Source organism: Mustela erminea, chromosome 18, assembly GCF_009829155.1.
Source record: "Mustela erminea isolate mMusErm1 chromosome 18, mMusErm1.Pri, whole genome shotgun sequence".
Classification (NCBI taxonomy): domain Eukaryota; kingdom Metazoa; phylum Chordata; class Mammalia; order Carnivora; family Mustelidae; genus Mustela; species Mustela erminea.
Genome location: NC_045631.1, coordinates 48,818,309 through 48,834,215, shown reverse-complemented (window position 1 = coordinate 48,834,215; position 15,907 = coordinate 48,818,309). Strand labels below are relative to the sequence as shown.

The following is a 15,907-nucleotide window of genomic DNA, read 5'->3' as shown; positions in this document are numbered from 1 at the left end:
GGGTTTTCTGGCCCGAGTCTCCAGGGGAGTCTCGAGGGGGCTCCTGCCGGGGCTGAAACTGGCCAGTGGCGTCCTGAAGGCTTCAGGCAGCCCCTGTGGGATTCAGATAAACTTGCAACAGGGGTCTCTGTCAAGAGACACAGGACCTGCCTAATGTCTTAGGCCTTCCAGTACGTAAGTTTGAGATGTGTTACAAAGCTCAGTGATTCTTTTTTTTTTAATAAAGATTTTATTTATTTATTTGAGAGAGAGAGAGAACAAGAAAGAGCAGGAGGAATGGGGGACAGAGGGAGACGCAGGCTCCCCACTGAGCAGAAAACCCGACAGGGGGCTCGATCCCAGGACTCTCGGATCATGACCTGAGCCAAAGGCAGGTGCTTACCTGAGCCGCCCAGGTGGCCCTGAATTCAGAGATTCTTTCCTAAATGGTTATCATAGCTCCCTGCTAGGCCGTAACAGGGTTCTTGCTTTCAAAGCATCTTATTTCTTCCCTCGCTCTGGTGAGGCAGCCCTAGCTTGGCCTGGGCTCTGCATCTTGAAACAGCCCAGTAGTCCCATGAGGGGGGACAGTGAGAATCCCAGCAATGGCGGTGGCCGCTGGTGGTCTTTGGTGGTCGAGTTTCTTTTGCTGAGGACAGTGGTGGGGGGCTGCGGGAACAGGTGTGGAAGGGCCTCACGGTGCCTGACCTCATCTTGTCCTCTCCTTGTGGTTTCTCTGGGAGAAGGAAGGTGACTTCGGGTCAAAGCAGTCAAGGCACTGGCTTAAAGTCTTTGGGCCAGCTTCTAATGCTCCTGTCTCGACATTCCTTCCACTTCTGTGTCCTTCCAAGGCAATTGATACTATGTGTGTGTGTCAAGGGTGCAGGGTGTGCGTGTGTGTGCTGGCAAGGAGAGCCCGAGTGTAGAGCCTCCTTCTTGGCCCGGCCCCCATGCTTTTCCTTCTTGGCCCCTCCCGGGGCAGAGGGGAGAGGAGAATTTTCTCTCCTCCTTTGAGTCCCCGGCTTTTTGAAGGCATGAACCATTAAAGAAATCCTTGCCATAAGGTTTGAGTCCTGCCTCCCTTTCCTCTCCCCGAGGAAGGGTAAGAAGAATGGCACCAACCTCCACTACCAAGTATTAGGGCCATGGTACCCGGTGCCCAGGGAGCACAACCACAGCATCCCAGATTCTGAGGAGGCCATCAGGTGGCCCAGGGGGCTTCCCTGAGGCCATCTGGTGGTAGAGACACAGGCTGTGCCCAACGCTGTCAGTCTCCCATGTCGGGGGCCCTCGGCGGCTGCCCATCTCCCCAGGAGGAACCATACCCAGTGCTCCAGGTCCCCGGAGCCCGGGGACACTCCTCTAAAAACACGGGTCCAGAGCGGAGAGGAAGCAGGGACAAGAGCAGTCTCGGCAGACGAGCAAGGTGACGTCCACTCGTTCCCGTTTATTCCCTGGTTTATGGAAGCTCTGATCACGGGCCAAGGCCACGGCAGGCCAGGGGTCACACATGGGGCCCCCAGCTCGAGGCCTCTCCAGCCCCAGCAGTGAGGTGATTTAGACCCAGAAGCCATTTGAGGCGGGAAATGGTCAGAGCCCGGGGAGAGGTATGGTCCAGGGGCCGGAGGGCCTGGAGCGCACCGTCCACCACTCGGATCTCTGCGGGAGGCGGGAGGGCAAAGGGCACGGTGGTGCGTAGACCAGACGACATGTTACTGCCCAGTGAAACACAGCGGATGATGAGAGAACAGGAAAGCCGCCCCACCCTGTGCCGGCTGCTGTGCTAAGTACTGGGCATGTCCCAGCCCCTTCGGCCCTCACGTCTGCCCCGGGAAGCGCGTACCACGGGGACTCCCGTCTGGCATGTGAGAATACGGAGACACAGGAAGCTGAGTTATTTGCCCAAAGTTCCATGGCTGGTTGTTGGTAGAACCGGATTCAAACCCAGGCAGCCTGGCTCTACCGAACCTCTCTTCTGGGAAGATCAAGTCAAACCGAGACAGCCACAGGGGGGCGCAGTGGGGGTCTGCTTCTCCCTCTCCTCCCGCTTCCCCTGCTCCTACTCGCTCTCTCTCTCTCTCTCAAATAAGTAAATAGTGAGTAGTAACATACCGGGGAGTTTCCTGATTGTGATAAACGTACGCGGTAACATCAGCCGTTCACGGGGGAACCCGGCGAGGAAGCTAGCAAAGGGGCTCTCCGTATCCTCTTCACAACTTTTCACTATGCCTAATGTCCCCAAAGTTTATTTTTAAGCTTTGAGATGCACATATCCGAGGAGGCAGAGGTTTAACATCAAGGAATTCATCCCACGGTTGTAGTCGTGCGTGGGATGGTGTGGACACAAGGATGTCTGTGACAGCTCTGTCACAGCAGAGGACTAGGCGCTTCCTGGACGTCTGTGGCAGAGCCCCGGTTACATGTCTGTGCAGCGGCTGCCATGGGCTCTCAGAAAGATGGAAGGCTCTCTCTGTCTTGACGTGGAACCGTCTGCCAGGTAGACTGTTCCAGAAAAAGGCAAAGGGACCAAGAGTATTGTGCAAAGAAACAATAGATGTGTGTGTGTGTGTGTGTGTGTGTGTGTGTGTGTGTGTGTGTAAAAGAGAGGGGGAAGGAGGAAGAAGAGACTGGACATAACAATGATAGAAAAACAGGGACCCCTGGGTGGCTCAGTTGGTTAAGCGTCTGCCTTTGGCTCAGATCATAGTCTTCAGAGTCCTGGGATCAAGCCCCACATCGGGCTCCCTGCTCAGTGGGGAGTCTGCTTCTCCCTCTCCCACTTCCCCTGCTCATACTCTCTCTCTCAAATAAGTAAGTAAAAATCTTTAAAATAAGAACGAACAAATAGTAGCCACCTTCAGGAGGGGACCTGGGCCACTAAGTGCCTCCGGTTTTTTGCACCCTTCATCCGAACTCTTGCTCTACTACCCCTTCAAAACAAACAACTTAAGGGACGCCTGGGTGGCTCAGTTGGTTAAGCAGCTGCCTTCGGCTCGGGTCATGATCCCAGCGTCCTGGGATCGAGTCCCACATTGGGCTCCTTGCTCAGCAGGGAGCCTGCTTCTCCCTCTGCCTCTGCCTGCCATTCTGTCTGCCTGTGCTCGCTCCCCCCCCCTTCTGATAAATAAATAAAATCTTTAAAAACAAAAACAAAAACAAAAAAACCAAACAACTTTAAAGGAAAGTTCACGACCGGAACAAAGCAGCACCCGTCCAGGGAAGTGTGGCCACAGCCCCTCCTCCTCCGCTGGTCCAGCTGCGGGTCTAACCTCTGCCTCCCTCGCTCCCACCCCCTCTCCTGCTTCTCTTCCAGGCCTCAGCAACATCATAGGCATCATCGTCTACATTTCCAGCAACACCGGCGACCCGAGCGACAAGCGCGACGAAGACAAAAAAAAACCATTACAAACTACGGTTGGTCTTTTTACTTTGGAGCCCTGTCCTTCATTGTGGCCGAGACCGTGGGAGTCCTGGCTGTGAACATTTACATTGAGAAAAATAAGGAGTTGAGGTTTAAGACCAGACGGGAGTTCCTCAAGGCTCCCTCCTCGTCTCCGTACGCCCGGATGCCGAGCTACAGGTACCGGCGACGGCGCTCGAGGTCCAGCTCCAGGTCCACTGAGGCCTCTCCCTCCAGGGCGGCGTCCCCGGTGGGCCTGAAGATCACCGGGGCCATCCCCATGGGCGAGCTGTCCATGTACACGCTGTCCAGGGAGCCCCTCAAGGTGACCACGGCAGCCAGCTACAGCCCTGACCAGGAGGCCAGCTTCCTGCAGGTGCACGACTTCTTCCAGCAGGACCTGAAGGAAGGCTTGCACGTCAGCATGCTGAACCGGCGGACGACCCCTGTGTGAGCTGCCCCTTCCTCTCAGCGCCGGCCTGTCCCCAGAACCGCCGTGTGGATCCCACACGAGGGCACCTGCCCCTTAAGACGGACCAACGATGGACGGAAGCCAAACCCACCCCTCCCTGGTCTCCAGCAAGTGTCGCGGGCTGGTTGGGCGCCAAGCCACCCGGGAGATGGGAAGTGGAGGCGGAAGGCTCACTTTGTCCCCAGAGAGCGTGTTTGATGCCCCGGGATTCTGAAATCTCCTGAGGCTGCACGGCCTGGAGTGACCCCCGGGGAAGATAAAATCGAGCCATTATCTCCTCTCGGAAACAAATTTTGCCAGAAGAATGGGCTTTTGGGGTCCCCCCCCCCACCCCGCCCCACCTGCCTCGGTGCTGGGCCACTGGGAGGGCCTCACCGGACACAAGGGGACCTTTGGACATTGGTCTGCTGCTTTCTGATCTGAGGTTTCCGAGTCTGTGAGCAGAAAACAAGGAAGCCAGAGCTTCCCCCTTCGTGTCTATCGAGTGCCCTTTCTCTTTCTTTCTCTCTCTCTCTCTCTCTCTGGCAGTGGCCAGTTGTTGAAATAACAGTAATCCTGAGGAGAAAGCCCTGTGGCCAGCTGGTGCTTTGGCCTTTGTGCTGTCCTAGGGCCAACTTCCCTCAACCTGAGGAGACCAAGGCCTGTGGAAGAATCTGCAGAGGGGGAGGCCTTCGCCGGCTGGGGGGTGGTGGTGAGGTAAAAGCCAGAGCCTGTCGCTGGCATTCCTATCCGCTTGTAGAAGTTTCTGCCTCCCACGGAAAGGGCAGAACACACTGATGGTACTTGAGAGTTTGGAAGATTCCACGGGTCTGAGGAAAGGTGGCCATAGGTTGCTCCCCACTGACCTGAGGAGCTGCTCTGTCCCTCCTCGGGGAGAGGGAGGGGCAGACCCCCCGCCCCCCCCCGCCCCCCCCCGCCCCAAACACACACTGGTATTTGGCAACAGGAGCCTGAAATTCTGAGCAAGAAAGGAGACCCAAGGGTAAATAGCGACCAAAAAATCAGGTCAAACGTCCATTTCCTAAGCAGCCGTTAATCACGACTGATTGCCAGCGAAGGCCGGGGAAGCAAGTGACATTCGTTTCTTCATCTTAAAAAGGCCTGGGATTGTGATTCTTTCTGCCACCCCCATGAAGGGCTCAGCCGAGAATATGTGGATGGAAAGGCCGTACCGTGCTGTCCTCCCTCCTCGCGAGAGGGACGTCCCAGCCCCTAGGGACCGGGGAGGCGACACCACGTCTGACATTCTTTCCATCCGCAACCATCCCTTCCCCTCCTGAAGCAAGCGGCGAACGTGGAAGCGTGTGTGGGTGGAGAAGCCAAACTTTCTGGAACAGGGAGCTCGCCCTCTTTTATATCAAACACGTGCTTTCTAAAGACAAATCCTTTCTTACTTTTTGAGACTTGGTAATCCCACCTCGAGCGGTCGTCTGTGGTCCCAGTAGCTGTCATCCTTAGAAGTGACAAGCAAATTCTTACCTCAGCCACCTGCTCAGCGACAACCCCCTCCCCCAACCCGTCCACCACCACCCCCGGGGTGGACTCAGCCCCTTAGGAGTTCAGATCTGGGTCATGGTCACCTCCATAATCCTTCACCCCCCCCCACCCCCAGAGAGGACATCTCCCCGAGGACCCCCTCACCTGACCGCCCCAGAGTGTGGGCCCATGGAGGCGCCGTGTGCTGGGGACCCTTTTGTGCTTGCTCGAAACCCCTTCCTCCTGTTGAGGTTGGCTTTGTGTGGTGGTTTGTCCAAGCATGTGCAGCCGTGAATAATGGCGTGTCAGGGCTCGTGGCCCGCCCTGCTGGGGCCAATCCTGTCCCCGTCCCGCCCCCACCCCCGACTGCCCTCGGCAGCCTGCCCCCACCCCCCATCTAGGACACCATCGCACCAGACTCGAAGGAAGGGGGCAAAATCTGGGAGCCCATCCCCCGGCGAGGTCCCCAGGCTCTTCTGTCCCTTCCCAAAGCCGGGCAGCCGTGCTCTTTCTCCACCTCCACACCTGCTGCCCTGGCGGTTTCTGTCATTTCACAGAGAAAGCTGTGTTCCAATGAATCCTACCTCTTGCCCAGTCCCAGGCAGAGACTGTGGGGCCCGCTCTAGGGACCAGGAAAGCCTAGAAAAGAGACAACAAAGGACAGAAGAGCAGGGAGCAGGACCACCTCAGCGCCCCTGGTCTTCATGGGTTTGCTCCCCACCATGCCCCCTCGGGCTCCCGGCCCCTCGGCCCTGGCCACCCCTCCTGCTCACCGCCTGTCAGCCGAGGTTGCCCAGGGACGTGCGCGGAGCCGGCTCCCTGCCACCTGTCGGTCTGAGACCTTGCGTCCAGGGCCGGACGCAGTGGCCCGTTGCCGCCCCCTCCTGCCCCACGGCCCTCTCCAACCAGCCCCTGTGTGTTTCGCCAGTTAAGCACCTGTGAATCCTGTACCGACTACTGGTTTTGGGTTGTTAGTTCTGTCTTTTTTTTAATTAAATAAAAACATTTTTAAAATGTTCTCTTCTTGCTGTGGGGGTGGGAGGAAGGGTAGATAGAGCTCCCCTCAAGTCTTGGTGGGCACTTAAGGCAAATAGTGTCTCCCTGAGTCTGGGGGACATAGTGGGGCCTCCCGGAGAAGGGGGAGGGAGGGTGGATTCTGTGCTGGTCATGGTGGGTTTCTCCCGCTTTAACCTGGTTTCAGACTGCTGGGCGGTGCCCTCCAGGCACCTTTTCACGGCTGGGCTGGAAGGTGGACCGGCCGCCCTGGGGCAGCGGTGGGGGCATGCAGGCAGCCGAGCAAGCCTGATCTGTCTTCAGGACTCTGCAGGGCGGCAGCCAGACTAGACTGATGCAACCATAGCCTCGGGGGCCCTATGCTGCCCGGCTGGGTTTCTAAGGCATCCAGCCTCCTTTGCCCTCCACATTCTGAAATGATTAAGAAATAAAGGAGGGCCTAGTACCAAAATGACTGGTGAAGCCAGACCGGAGGCCACATGGGACCAGGCCACCTAATCCCAGGCCCAGGAGCTGGCCACCACTACCCCCAGCCACTGAGGAGTGAGGTCAGGGTCAGAGAGAGGGACGGTGTGACCCCTCTGATCAGAGCAATGATGACATACTGTCACAAGTTCGGTCTGGTCACAGCACTTTCACCCTCACAGACCAGCACTGGCGGGTTGTCAGCCCTTCCCTCTCGGGAGCTGACGAGGGGATGATTGGGGTCCCCACCCCCGTTCTACCCGAGCGGCAGCCCACGGGGCTTTCAACATCCAAGTACATCTTCTCCTGTCTTCCAGGACCCAGACTGCGGGTTTTCCTCCTAGACCCCCAGGCTTTGCTGTTCCTCCTGGAACCCAGAAGCACTAAACTCTGAGCCTCAAGAAGACCTTTCTCACCCTGGTCCCAGCAAAGAGAGGGCGAGGGTGCCCAGTCCCCACTCCGATGGCTGCAGAAACCACTCCCAGCAGGTCCAATCTTTCAACCCTGGCTTTCTGACCCTCCATCCTCCTGCCTGACATAGATACATGGGGAGATGGAGGTCCCAGACAAGCCACCAGGTCCCGGGGCCAGGGGTATTCAACCTCCCACACCCACCGACTGAGCCCCTGCCAAGCTTCAGGCCGATGCCTCTGCCAGGCTGGGCCAATGCTGCCCAGCACAAGCCCCACGAGCCAAAATGTCCCTGCCTCCTGTTTATTCTTAGCCTTCAGGAAACTCTGGCTCAGCACGAGCTTTGCAGCCATTCTGGTGGAACCCCGCAGCGGTCTCTGGATGCGATGCCTCCAACATGGGGCTCACGTAGTCACGGCTTTCCGTCAACTCAAAATTCAGCCCCCCTAATTTGAAGCAGCCAAGAACCGACCCAACAACGGCCCCCGCATTCTTCCCTCCACTTGCATCACTGAGAGCAGACCACCAGCATAACCAGAACTCCTCCGTGCCCCATCGTAGAATGGCTTAAATGCAATAAAAGTTTCCTTCTCATTCATGGCCAGTCCCACCCACGGGGCGGTGGGGGTGGGCCTTCAGAGGTAAAGCCCATCCTGGGGAGGCTCCTTCATCTTCGACCTAGGCTTCCGACGTCACCCTGGCATCGACATCCAGCAGCCCAAAGGAGAAGACAGAGAGCAGGCGATCTTGGGAAGAGGAGAGACTTGCCGGCACGCTTAATGGGACCAGGAAGCTGTGACTTTCCCTTCTGCTCATGTGCCCGGTGGCCAGAATTCAATACACAGTCACATCGCTAAGAGTCAGGGAACATGGGAAAGGTAGTCCAGCCCGGGGGAGAGAGGAAACCGGTGAGGGGAGCGGCTGGCCAGTCCCAGCTCCCTGGTCTGGTCTATGTCCTTCAGTTCCTCCCTCTTTCGCCTCCCCCACCACCAGTCTTTGGGGGACATGCCCCTTGACACTGACTTTGGGACTGCATCCACCTCAGTGTGGCCGGAGCCCTCCTTCAGCACCAGTGGGGACGCCTGGCCTCTTCCTGCCCCAGACACCCCATCTGTAAAATGGGCCCAGGCTCCCTTTTCCCGGAGTTTAGAGGAATAGGCCTGAGTTTGCACCTCGATCCAGACAGAAAACCACAGAATGCTGGACATCATGCCAGCAGGAGGGATGGGTACTGTAGGAACCCTCTCATTTGATGTCTTCATCCTAGGAGAGGAAATAAGCCTGAAGAGAAAGGGAGGGACTCACGGAAGAAAAAGAAGGAGGAAAAATCCTTTTTGAAGATGTTCGCAACACTCATGAAAGGGAGTGGCCACGAGCCCAGTGGTTCTCAAGCAGAGGTGATTTTGGTCTCCAAGGGACACTTGTCAGTGTCTAGAAACGTTCTTGGCTGTCACAACTTGGAAGAGGGTGGCAGTCCTGGCATCTAGTGCGTGGCGGCTAGGGACGGCACTCAGCACACCACACCTTCATCCCACCCACCAGAAATGACCTAGTCCAAAATGTCGATGCCCCAACACCATGCACAGGCCTGGTTCCACAGTGAGGGAGACAAAGGCGCCGGCGGGCGAGGGTCCCTGGGCCTCAACGCTGTGGACATATTAGGAAAACGCATTCATTTATTTCTAGGGTTCCGTGCCCTCCACACTTTCTGAGTTTTGCCTTTTCCCTCTTCGCTTCTGAGCCGGCAGTTTGGAAATGGGAAAACGGCCACCTGTCCGGGGTGGGGTGGGGGTGCTTGGGTGTCAGGCAGAAAAGGCTGATGGAATCCAGCCAAACAGGCCACGAGAGTACAAGCCTAGCCTAGCTTGAGGCTGGGAGGGAACAGCTGCGAGCCCTTCCCGGCCCGCATGCCACCCGGCAGCTGCAGGGACCGGGCCTGGATCCAGAAAGACCGACTTACCAGCAGGCAGCCCTGGGCAAGCCCCCAACATCTCGGAGCCCCCCATTCCCTCCTCCTGGGTCAGATGGGGAGGGAGCCCTTCCCTCCCAGGGTAATTGGGAGAATGAATAAAACTTCAGCAAATGGGGAAATGTACATAAATACCCCAGCTCAGCAAGGAGCATTAAGAGTGAGCTTTCAGAACTGTTTGTTGACTGACAACGTACAAGGAGTTTCTCCAGGTGGACCGTTCTAGAACAGCCCTTGGAGGTGGTTCTCTGGGAGCCAGGCCCATAGGGTGCCATGCCCACTGCACCTTGGTTTGGGAGACACCTGTCATCCACCCGATCCAGCCTCTAGAGAGCGGGTTCTTGCCGCAGCTGCTTCTCCGGTGGAAGCCCATTCCTTTCCCGCCTTCAGTGGTCTCCAGGCCACGAAGTGGCCTCCAGACCACCACTGGCACGGCTGCCACAGGGCTCCTGCCCTCTTTGCAGCTTCTGCAGGCCCCCAAACCTTACCCGGCCCCTCCCCGTTCCTCACAGGCCATGTCAGCTGCAAGAGCCCAGGCCTGACCACTTTCGGGGGCCCCCGGGCTACACCAGAAGGTCTGGGGTCCTAGCATGAGGCTGCCATGGAGGTGAGGCCTGGGGCACGGGACGGGGAGGGTAAAGCTGGGGGAGGGGAGGCTTCCCCGCAGGGAGCTCGGAGCCAGCACATGACTTCAGCTCCCTGCACTGGTTCCTAATATAGCACCCCGGCTGCCCAGCCCTGGACATGAGGGGTGGGGTGAGGGACTGAGGGTAGGAGAGGCGCTCGGGGACATCGAATCCAAAGGGGGAGATGGAGCCCAATAACACCTGATACGGATATTTTTAAAATTGCGGCTTCCAACAAAATCACCAGTACAACCTCAGGAACAGAAGTCTGCCGTGGCAGAGGGTTAAAAAGTGCTTCTCCCTGTGCTTACAACGCAGGACGGGGACCTTGGAAGGACCTCCTTCCTGACTTTTGTCCCCTGATAAGTTGTCTCAGAGAAACACGAACCCCTGTGGGATCTCCAAGAACCACAAATTAAACTGCAAAGAGCTAGGTCCTTTTTAAAACAAATCACTATGCTTTCCAAATCCTAAGAGCATTCCTTTTTACCTTTAAAAATCTGAAAAATACAGTGCACCCCAAGGCATGTCAGGGTGAGGCTTAATACACTGTCTCTATTCACTGTTTCGCATCATGGGAATCTTCCTGGGTCTTTTTTTTTTTTTTTAAGATTTTATTTATTTATTTGACAGGCAGAGATTACAAGTAGGCAGAGAGGCAGGCAGAGAGAAAGAGGAGGAAGCAGGTTCCCCACTGAGCAGAGAGCCCGATGCGGGGCTCGATCCCAGGACTCTGGGACCATGACCTGAGCCTAAGGCAGAGGCTTTAACCCACTGAGCCACCCAGGCGCCCCGGTCTTTTTTTTTTTTCAAGATTTGTTTATTTTGGAAAGAGAGAGAGAGAGCACATGGATGCAAGTGAGGGGAGGGGCAGAGGGAGGCAGAGAATCTCAGCAGACGCCCCACTGGGCACAGAATCCCAGCCGAGGCTCCACGCAGGGCTCTATCTATCCCACAACCCTGAGATCACGACCTGCATCAAAACCAAGAGTCAGATGCTTCAACCCACTGAGCCACCCAGGTGGTCCCTCCCCGTGTCTTTAAATATTCCTCGAAAACTCAGTCTCTAACGGCTGCATCAAAACAGAGATGTCATTTATCTGACTCGCGTCCTACGGCTGGACACAGCTTATTTGCTCCCTAGACCTTAGAGGGCGTCCTGAATGGGGCCCAAAGCGCTGGGATCCTCAGGGTGCAATTGGCTAAGGTCTGGTGACTTTTCACTATAAACGTCTGCCTCAGCTTTGCCCTAGAGGAAGAGGAAAAGGTCAGACTCCTTGTGCACCCCGAAAGACACTCAGGATCTCGTCTCTACGCACACCTGCTTGTCTGGGCTGGGGAATAACAGCCTCCCCTCCCCAGCTTTATGCCAAAGTTCCTCTTGAAAAGGCTAGGGCTGCTTCATTCCACCAGACCTCGCAACAAGCCATCCTCAGCCGGGCTGAAGGCAATTCCTTCTCTCTCAGAGCAGATCAGTTAGTAGGGCCGCGTAACAAATTACACCAGAATTGAGGGGCGTTAAACAACCATGAAATATGGTCATGGATTCTTATCTCTGCTCGACAGAGAGAGGATCAGGATGGTTCATCTCTGCTCCACTGTGTCTGGGGCCTTTTCTGGAAGACTCGATGGCCGGGGGCTGGAATCATCTGGAAGCTTATTTGCTCACATGTCTGGCACTTGATGCTGGCTATTGGCAAAGATTTTAGCTGCAGTTTTCAGCCTGAATGTCTGCACGCGGCTTCTCTGTGTGGCTTGAGGTCCCTCACAGCACAGTGCCTGGGTTCGAAGGCCAGTGTCCCCAGAGCAAGAGAGAAAGCTGGAAGTCTCAGAAGTCACTTCCACTGCGTGTTAAGGATGAAGACAGAGAAAAGCCCACTTGAGTTGAAGGAGAGAAGAAACAGTCCACGTTTTTGACAAGGTGCTGGAAGAAACACGTGGCCACAGAATACTTCCGTGGCCATTTTTTCAGAAAATGAAAATCTCCCCTCCCCTCACCCCCATCTCTCTCGGGTACCCTGCTTGGTTCCAGGCTTCTTTCCATCCTCTGTCTCCACCATGCCCTCTGGAACCCCCCACAGCTCCACCTCCTGGGACACATGAAATGACCCTCTCTCCTAAGCGCATGCCTTCCCCCTCCCCCCACCCCGTCCTCCTGGTGAAAGCTGTCCCTTCTCCTGCTGGAGTTCCCTGCCCAGGTTCCCAACCTGACTTTCTTGGCTGTGCTCAGCCCCATACTCAGACCCAAGAGAGGCGGGGATGCAAAGGGAGAAAGGGAATCCAAGGGACCTTAGGGTCCAGAGGGAGATGGGGCCCACACACCGGACACAGATATTTTTAAACTTGCAGCTTCTAACAAAACTGCGGGTACGACCTCGGGAACAGAAGTCTGTGGCCAGAGAAGGGTATGATCTCATGTCCTTGGACTTGCAGCAGCAAGAGAGGGGAGTGTGGCGGATGCTGATGCCTCCAGACCATTATTCCTCCACCTTCCTGGGGAAAAGCCTTCTCTGAGGGCCTGCGGTGGGCCCCCGAGCCCCTTCTCCTGTCATCTCTCAAACGCTTCCTGAGCATCCCTTCACATTCTCCAGAAGCGCCATCTCTTCACTGCACGTCTGGTCACCGTCAACATCCGTGGGCCGGCCACCCCAACTCCCTGCTCCCACAGTTCTCCTTCCTTCGTGCCTCCGAAGACCTTTGTCTCTAACCTGGACCTTGGCAGCACCCCTGACCGTCCCCCCGGCCCCGTGTAATCTTCCGGGACAGCGCCCTCCTCTCTGACCCCAGCGGCCAGGGCCCCACGCCTTCCCTCCCTTACCACCACGCTACCTGTTCTCCAAGCCTCCAAGGGCCTTGACTGCTCTATAGCCTCCCAATGCATCAGCCTTCCTGGTGGCAGGGCTATCAAGAGTTACCATTCAAGGTCATCCTTGCCAACGCCCTCCATGCCCTTGGGCCCTTTTCCTTCTAGCTTTTCCCCCTTAAAGACCCCAAGCCTCCTAATCTCACTTCCCATCTTCTCCTGCACCCGAGCTGCACGGTGATGCCAGAGAAAGTGAAGCAAATTGTAAACCAACACGCATGTGGGGAGAGAGCGACCTCCAAGGCCTCCGAGGATGTCCAAGTCCTAATTCCTGGACCTGCGAATGTGTCACTTTACCTGGCAGATGTGATTCAAGTAAGGGTCTTGAGATGGCGAGCTGTTCCTGGATTAGCTGGGTGGGCCCAGTGTCATCACAAGAGTCCATCTAAAGGCAAGAGGGAGTTAGCGCCTCAAAGGAGACATGATGACAGAAGCAGAGGTCAGCATGGCACCATTCTGGGCCTCAAAGATGGAAGAACTCCCGGTCCCCTGGGATCATAGCATGGAATTGGGGGCAGCAAGCCTGATGCAACAGAGGGTCTGAACTGAACAGTGAAGGGAGGCAGATGAAGTGGTGTAAAGAGGTTGGATCAATCAGGTGGCGCCGTGCTTTTTTATAGTATCTTAAGACCAAAAGGCCAAGGCCATGGTGCAGCCTAATTAAGGCTGAGCTCAAAATTAGATCAGCACGTTGCTGGGGAAGACTTAATCGGCCCCTTCCCAGGTGTGCCTTGGCCCCAACTCCAAATGAGGTCCACCTCTGGGAGATCTTTCCTTCCTTCCCCTAGTTATGTCTGGCCCTTCCTGGGAAAAGAGGAGTCATTTGGGACACATGAGAACTGGTTCATCGGGACGAGTAAAATATAGACAACCCCCGTTTCACTGAGTGTGGCGCATCTAAAGATTGTAGAAAATGTTGGATCTCACGAGGCTGCTTCCTTTTGAACTTGACTGCAGGGGTAATGATGATGCCCTCCCAGGGTGTCCCTCTGCACCTTGAGGCAAATTAACCATTGGTCCAAGCGGTCTGGGTCTGCCCCAGATGCCACTGTTAAGGTCTCTATGGCCTTGAACAACATAGAAATGTCCTCTGGATTGTAAATTATTTGAGTCTCTGTCCCCTTCTTTCAGTTCATCTGTCCACCCAGCCATCCATTAGTCATTCAACAAACATACATGAATTTCCACCCTGGGCTCAAACCTGGGGGTGTTCTCTAAGGGCACCCAGAATGAACATGTGATAGAGCCTCATTGTCTCTACCCTCCAGAAGCTTATCGCCCATCAGAGAAAGCTGATACATTTGTGGTCTGTAAGTAATAGTAAGATCACCAGCCGTCCACGACAGCCTGCTCTGTTAGCTCAGATAACAAAATACCAGAGAACGACTTAAACAACAGAAATGTACCTTCTCCTGACTCTGGAAGGCTGGAAAACTTAGATCCGGGCGCCAGCCCGCTTGGGTTCTGGTGAGAGCCCTCCTCCTGGGTTTTGCCGCCCTGAGTCCTCCCGTGGCAGAGAGAAAGACAGAACAAGCTGTCTGGTATCTTTTCCTTTAAGGACACTAATCCCATCATGGGGCCCCATTCCCAGGCCCTCATCTCATCTAACCACCTCCCAAAGGGCCCCAGCTCCAAATAGCCTCACCTCAGGGTATGGGCTTCAACATCTGAATTGAGGGGGGATAGGATTCTGCCCACAGCACCTAGCACAGGCTACGCTGGTAAAGAGCATGATCGCCGATGCTCGATGATGCTCGCCAGCTCCCCAGCCAGCAGTCACTGCCCTCATTTAAGATGCAGGAAGGCAGCTTAGGGAGGCTGAAGAGCCCAGCGGGGCAGAGCAGGCTCTGATCCATGGCTGGCCACTCCATCCGTCCCCTCCCCCACACACCCCTGCAGGCTGGTTCCCCAGAAGCTGTCCTCCCTCCTTGCCCTGGGAAGGGGAGGGCCCCTGCAGCAGGTGCGGTTGTCCCCCAGCCCCGCCTCCCAGCAAACGCCAGCAACCACTAGCCCAGCAAGGTTCTAGAGAGCAGCCTAGCACAGGCGGCCTGGCAGCAGCCTCCAGGAGCAGACGTGGTCTATTTGGAGGAGTTTGGGGAGGACGACTCGCCTGCAACCCCCGGAGCTGCCCACATGGGGCAGGTTTACACACAAAGGCCACGTCAAGAGGAAGGGGCCATCCGTCTTTAATCCTCCGCTCCCTGGGTTGGAGGACTCGGGACTCCCGGTGCTGCACAAGCCTGCCCCCCACTGAGGCCAGGAGGTTGGGGGTAGGGGGAGACAGAGGCAGGGGGCAGGGAGAGAGGGAGGGCAGGGATGCGGAAGGCTGAGGGAGGTGCTCTGGCAGATTCAGCACCTGGATGGGGAGGCTGGTCTGCACCGTGAAGGGTGAGCGGTGACTGCCCCCCCCCCCCCGCCTGTTTTCCTTCCGGACCCAGTTGGAGGTATGGGAGGAGAACTGAGAAGGAAAAAGCCGGGGGCACCTGGGTGGCTCAGTGGGTTAAGCATCTGCCTTGGGCTCGGGTCATGATCTTGGGGTCCTGGGATCGAGTCCCTTGTGTTGGGCTCCCGGCTCAGTGGGGAGCCTGCTTCTTCCTCTCCCTTTGCCCCAGCCTGCCCCACTGTGCACTCTTTTTCTCTCTCTCTCACAAAAAGTAAATAAAATCTTAAAAAAAAAAAAAAAGCAGGCAAGAAAGAAAAGGAAAGAGCGTTCCCACGCCGGGCACGGCGCTGGGTAATGCCAGGCCCAGGAATGACCAGAAATCTTCCTGCAGTCTGGGGACATACTAGGGCTCCAGACATTCTGGTAGGGGATCCCCAAGGTGTCCCTCGGCAGGATCCTGAGTCCCCCAAGCCTCCAGGACAAAGGCCCACTCACACCCGCCCCCCACTGGTGACTGGCCTGTCGAGTGTGAGCGCCCACCAGACTGTGGAACCGGTGAACCCCAGGGTCCCCTACCCCCACCCAGCAGGGCCGCCTCCTCCTGGAGCCCAAAGCAAGCAGATCCTCACACACCTAGTGTCCCGGTGTCCTAACCCTCACTGCCTCCAACTCAGGTGTCCTGAGCTGCCGACTGTGGAGGTCTCAAGCCACCATCTAGAGCCTTCTCTCCTGGCCCCTCCTTGAGGTATTTTAGGTCCCAAGAGGGAAAGAAAGCCCTGAAACCTGAGGACAAGCTATCCTTGGTGACATGCCTGAGGTGCGCATTAATAGAAGCCTCGCTCAGGCCCC

The 15,907-nt window shown here is 56.4% G+C and overlaps 1 protein-coding gene across 1 annotated transcript in view; it reads left to right on the top strand.

Moving 5' to 3' along the window:
• The window catches only part of CACNG4 (calcium voltage-gated channel auxiliary subunit gamma 4), a 57,922-nt gene extending 53,507 nt beyond the window's left edge, over positions 1-4,415 (top strand). Inside the window, 2 exon segments of the mRNA XM_032321782.1 lie at positions 3,293-3,384; positions 3,387-4,415. Coding sequence (XP_032177673.1) covers positions 3,293-3,384; positions 3,387-3,833 — 539 coding nt within the window. The 3' untranslated portion in view covers positions 3,834-4,415.
• The last annotated feature ends 11,492 nt before the right edge of the window (positions 4,416-15,907 follow it).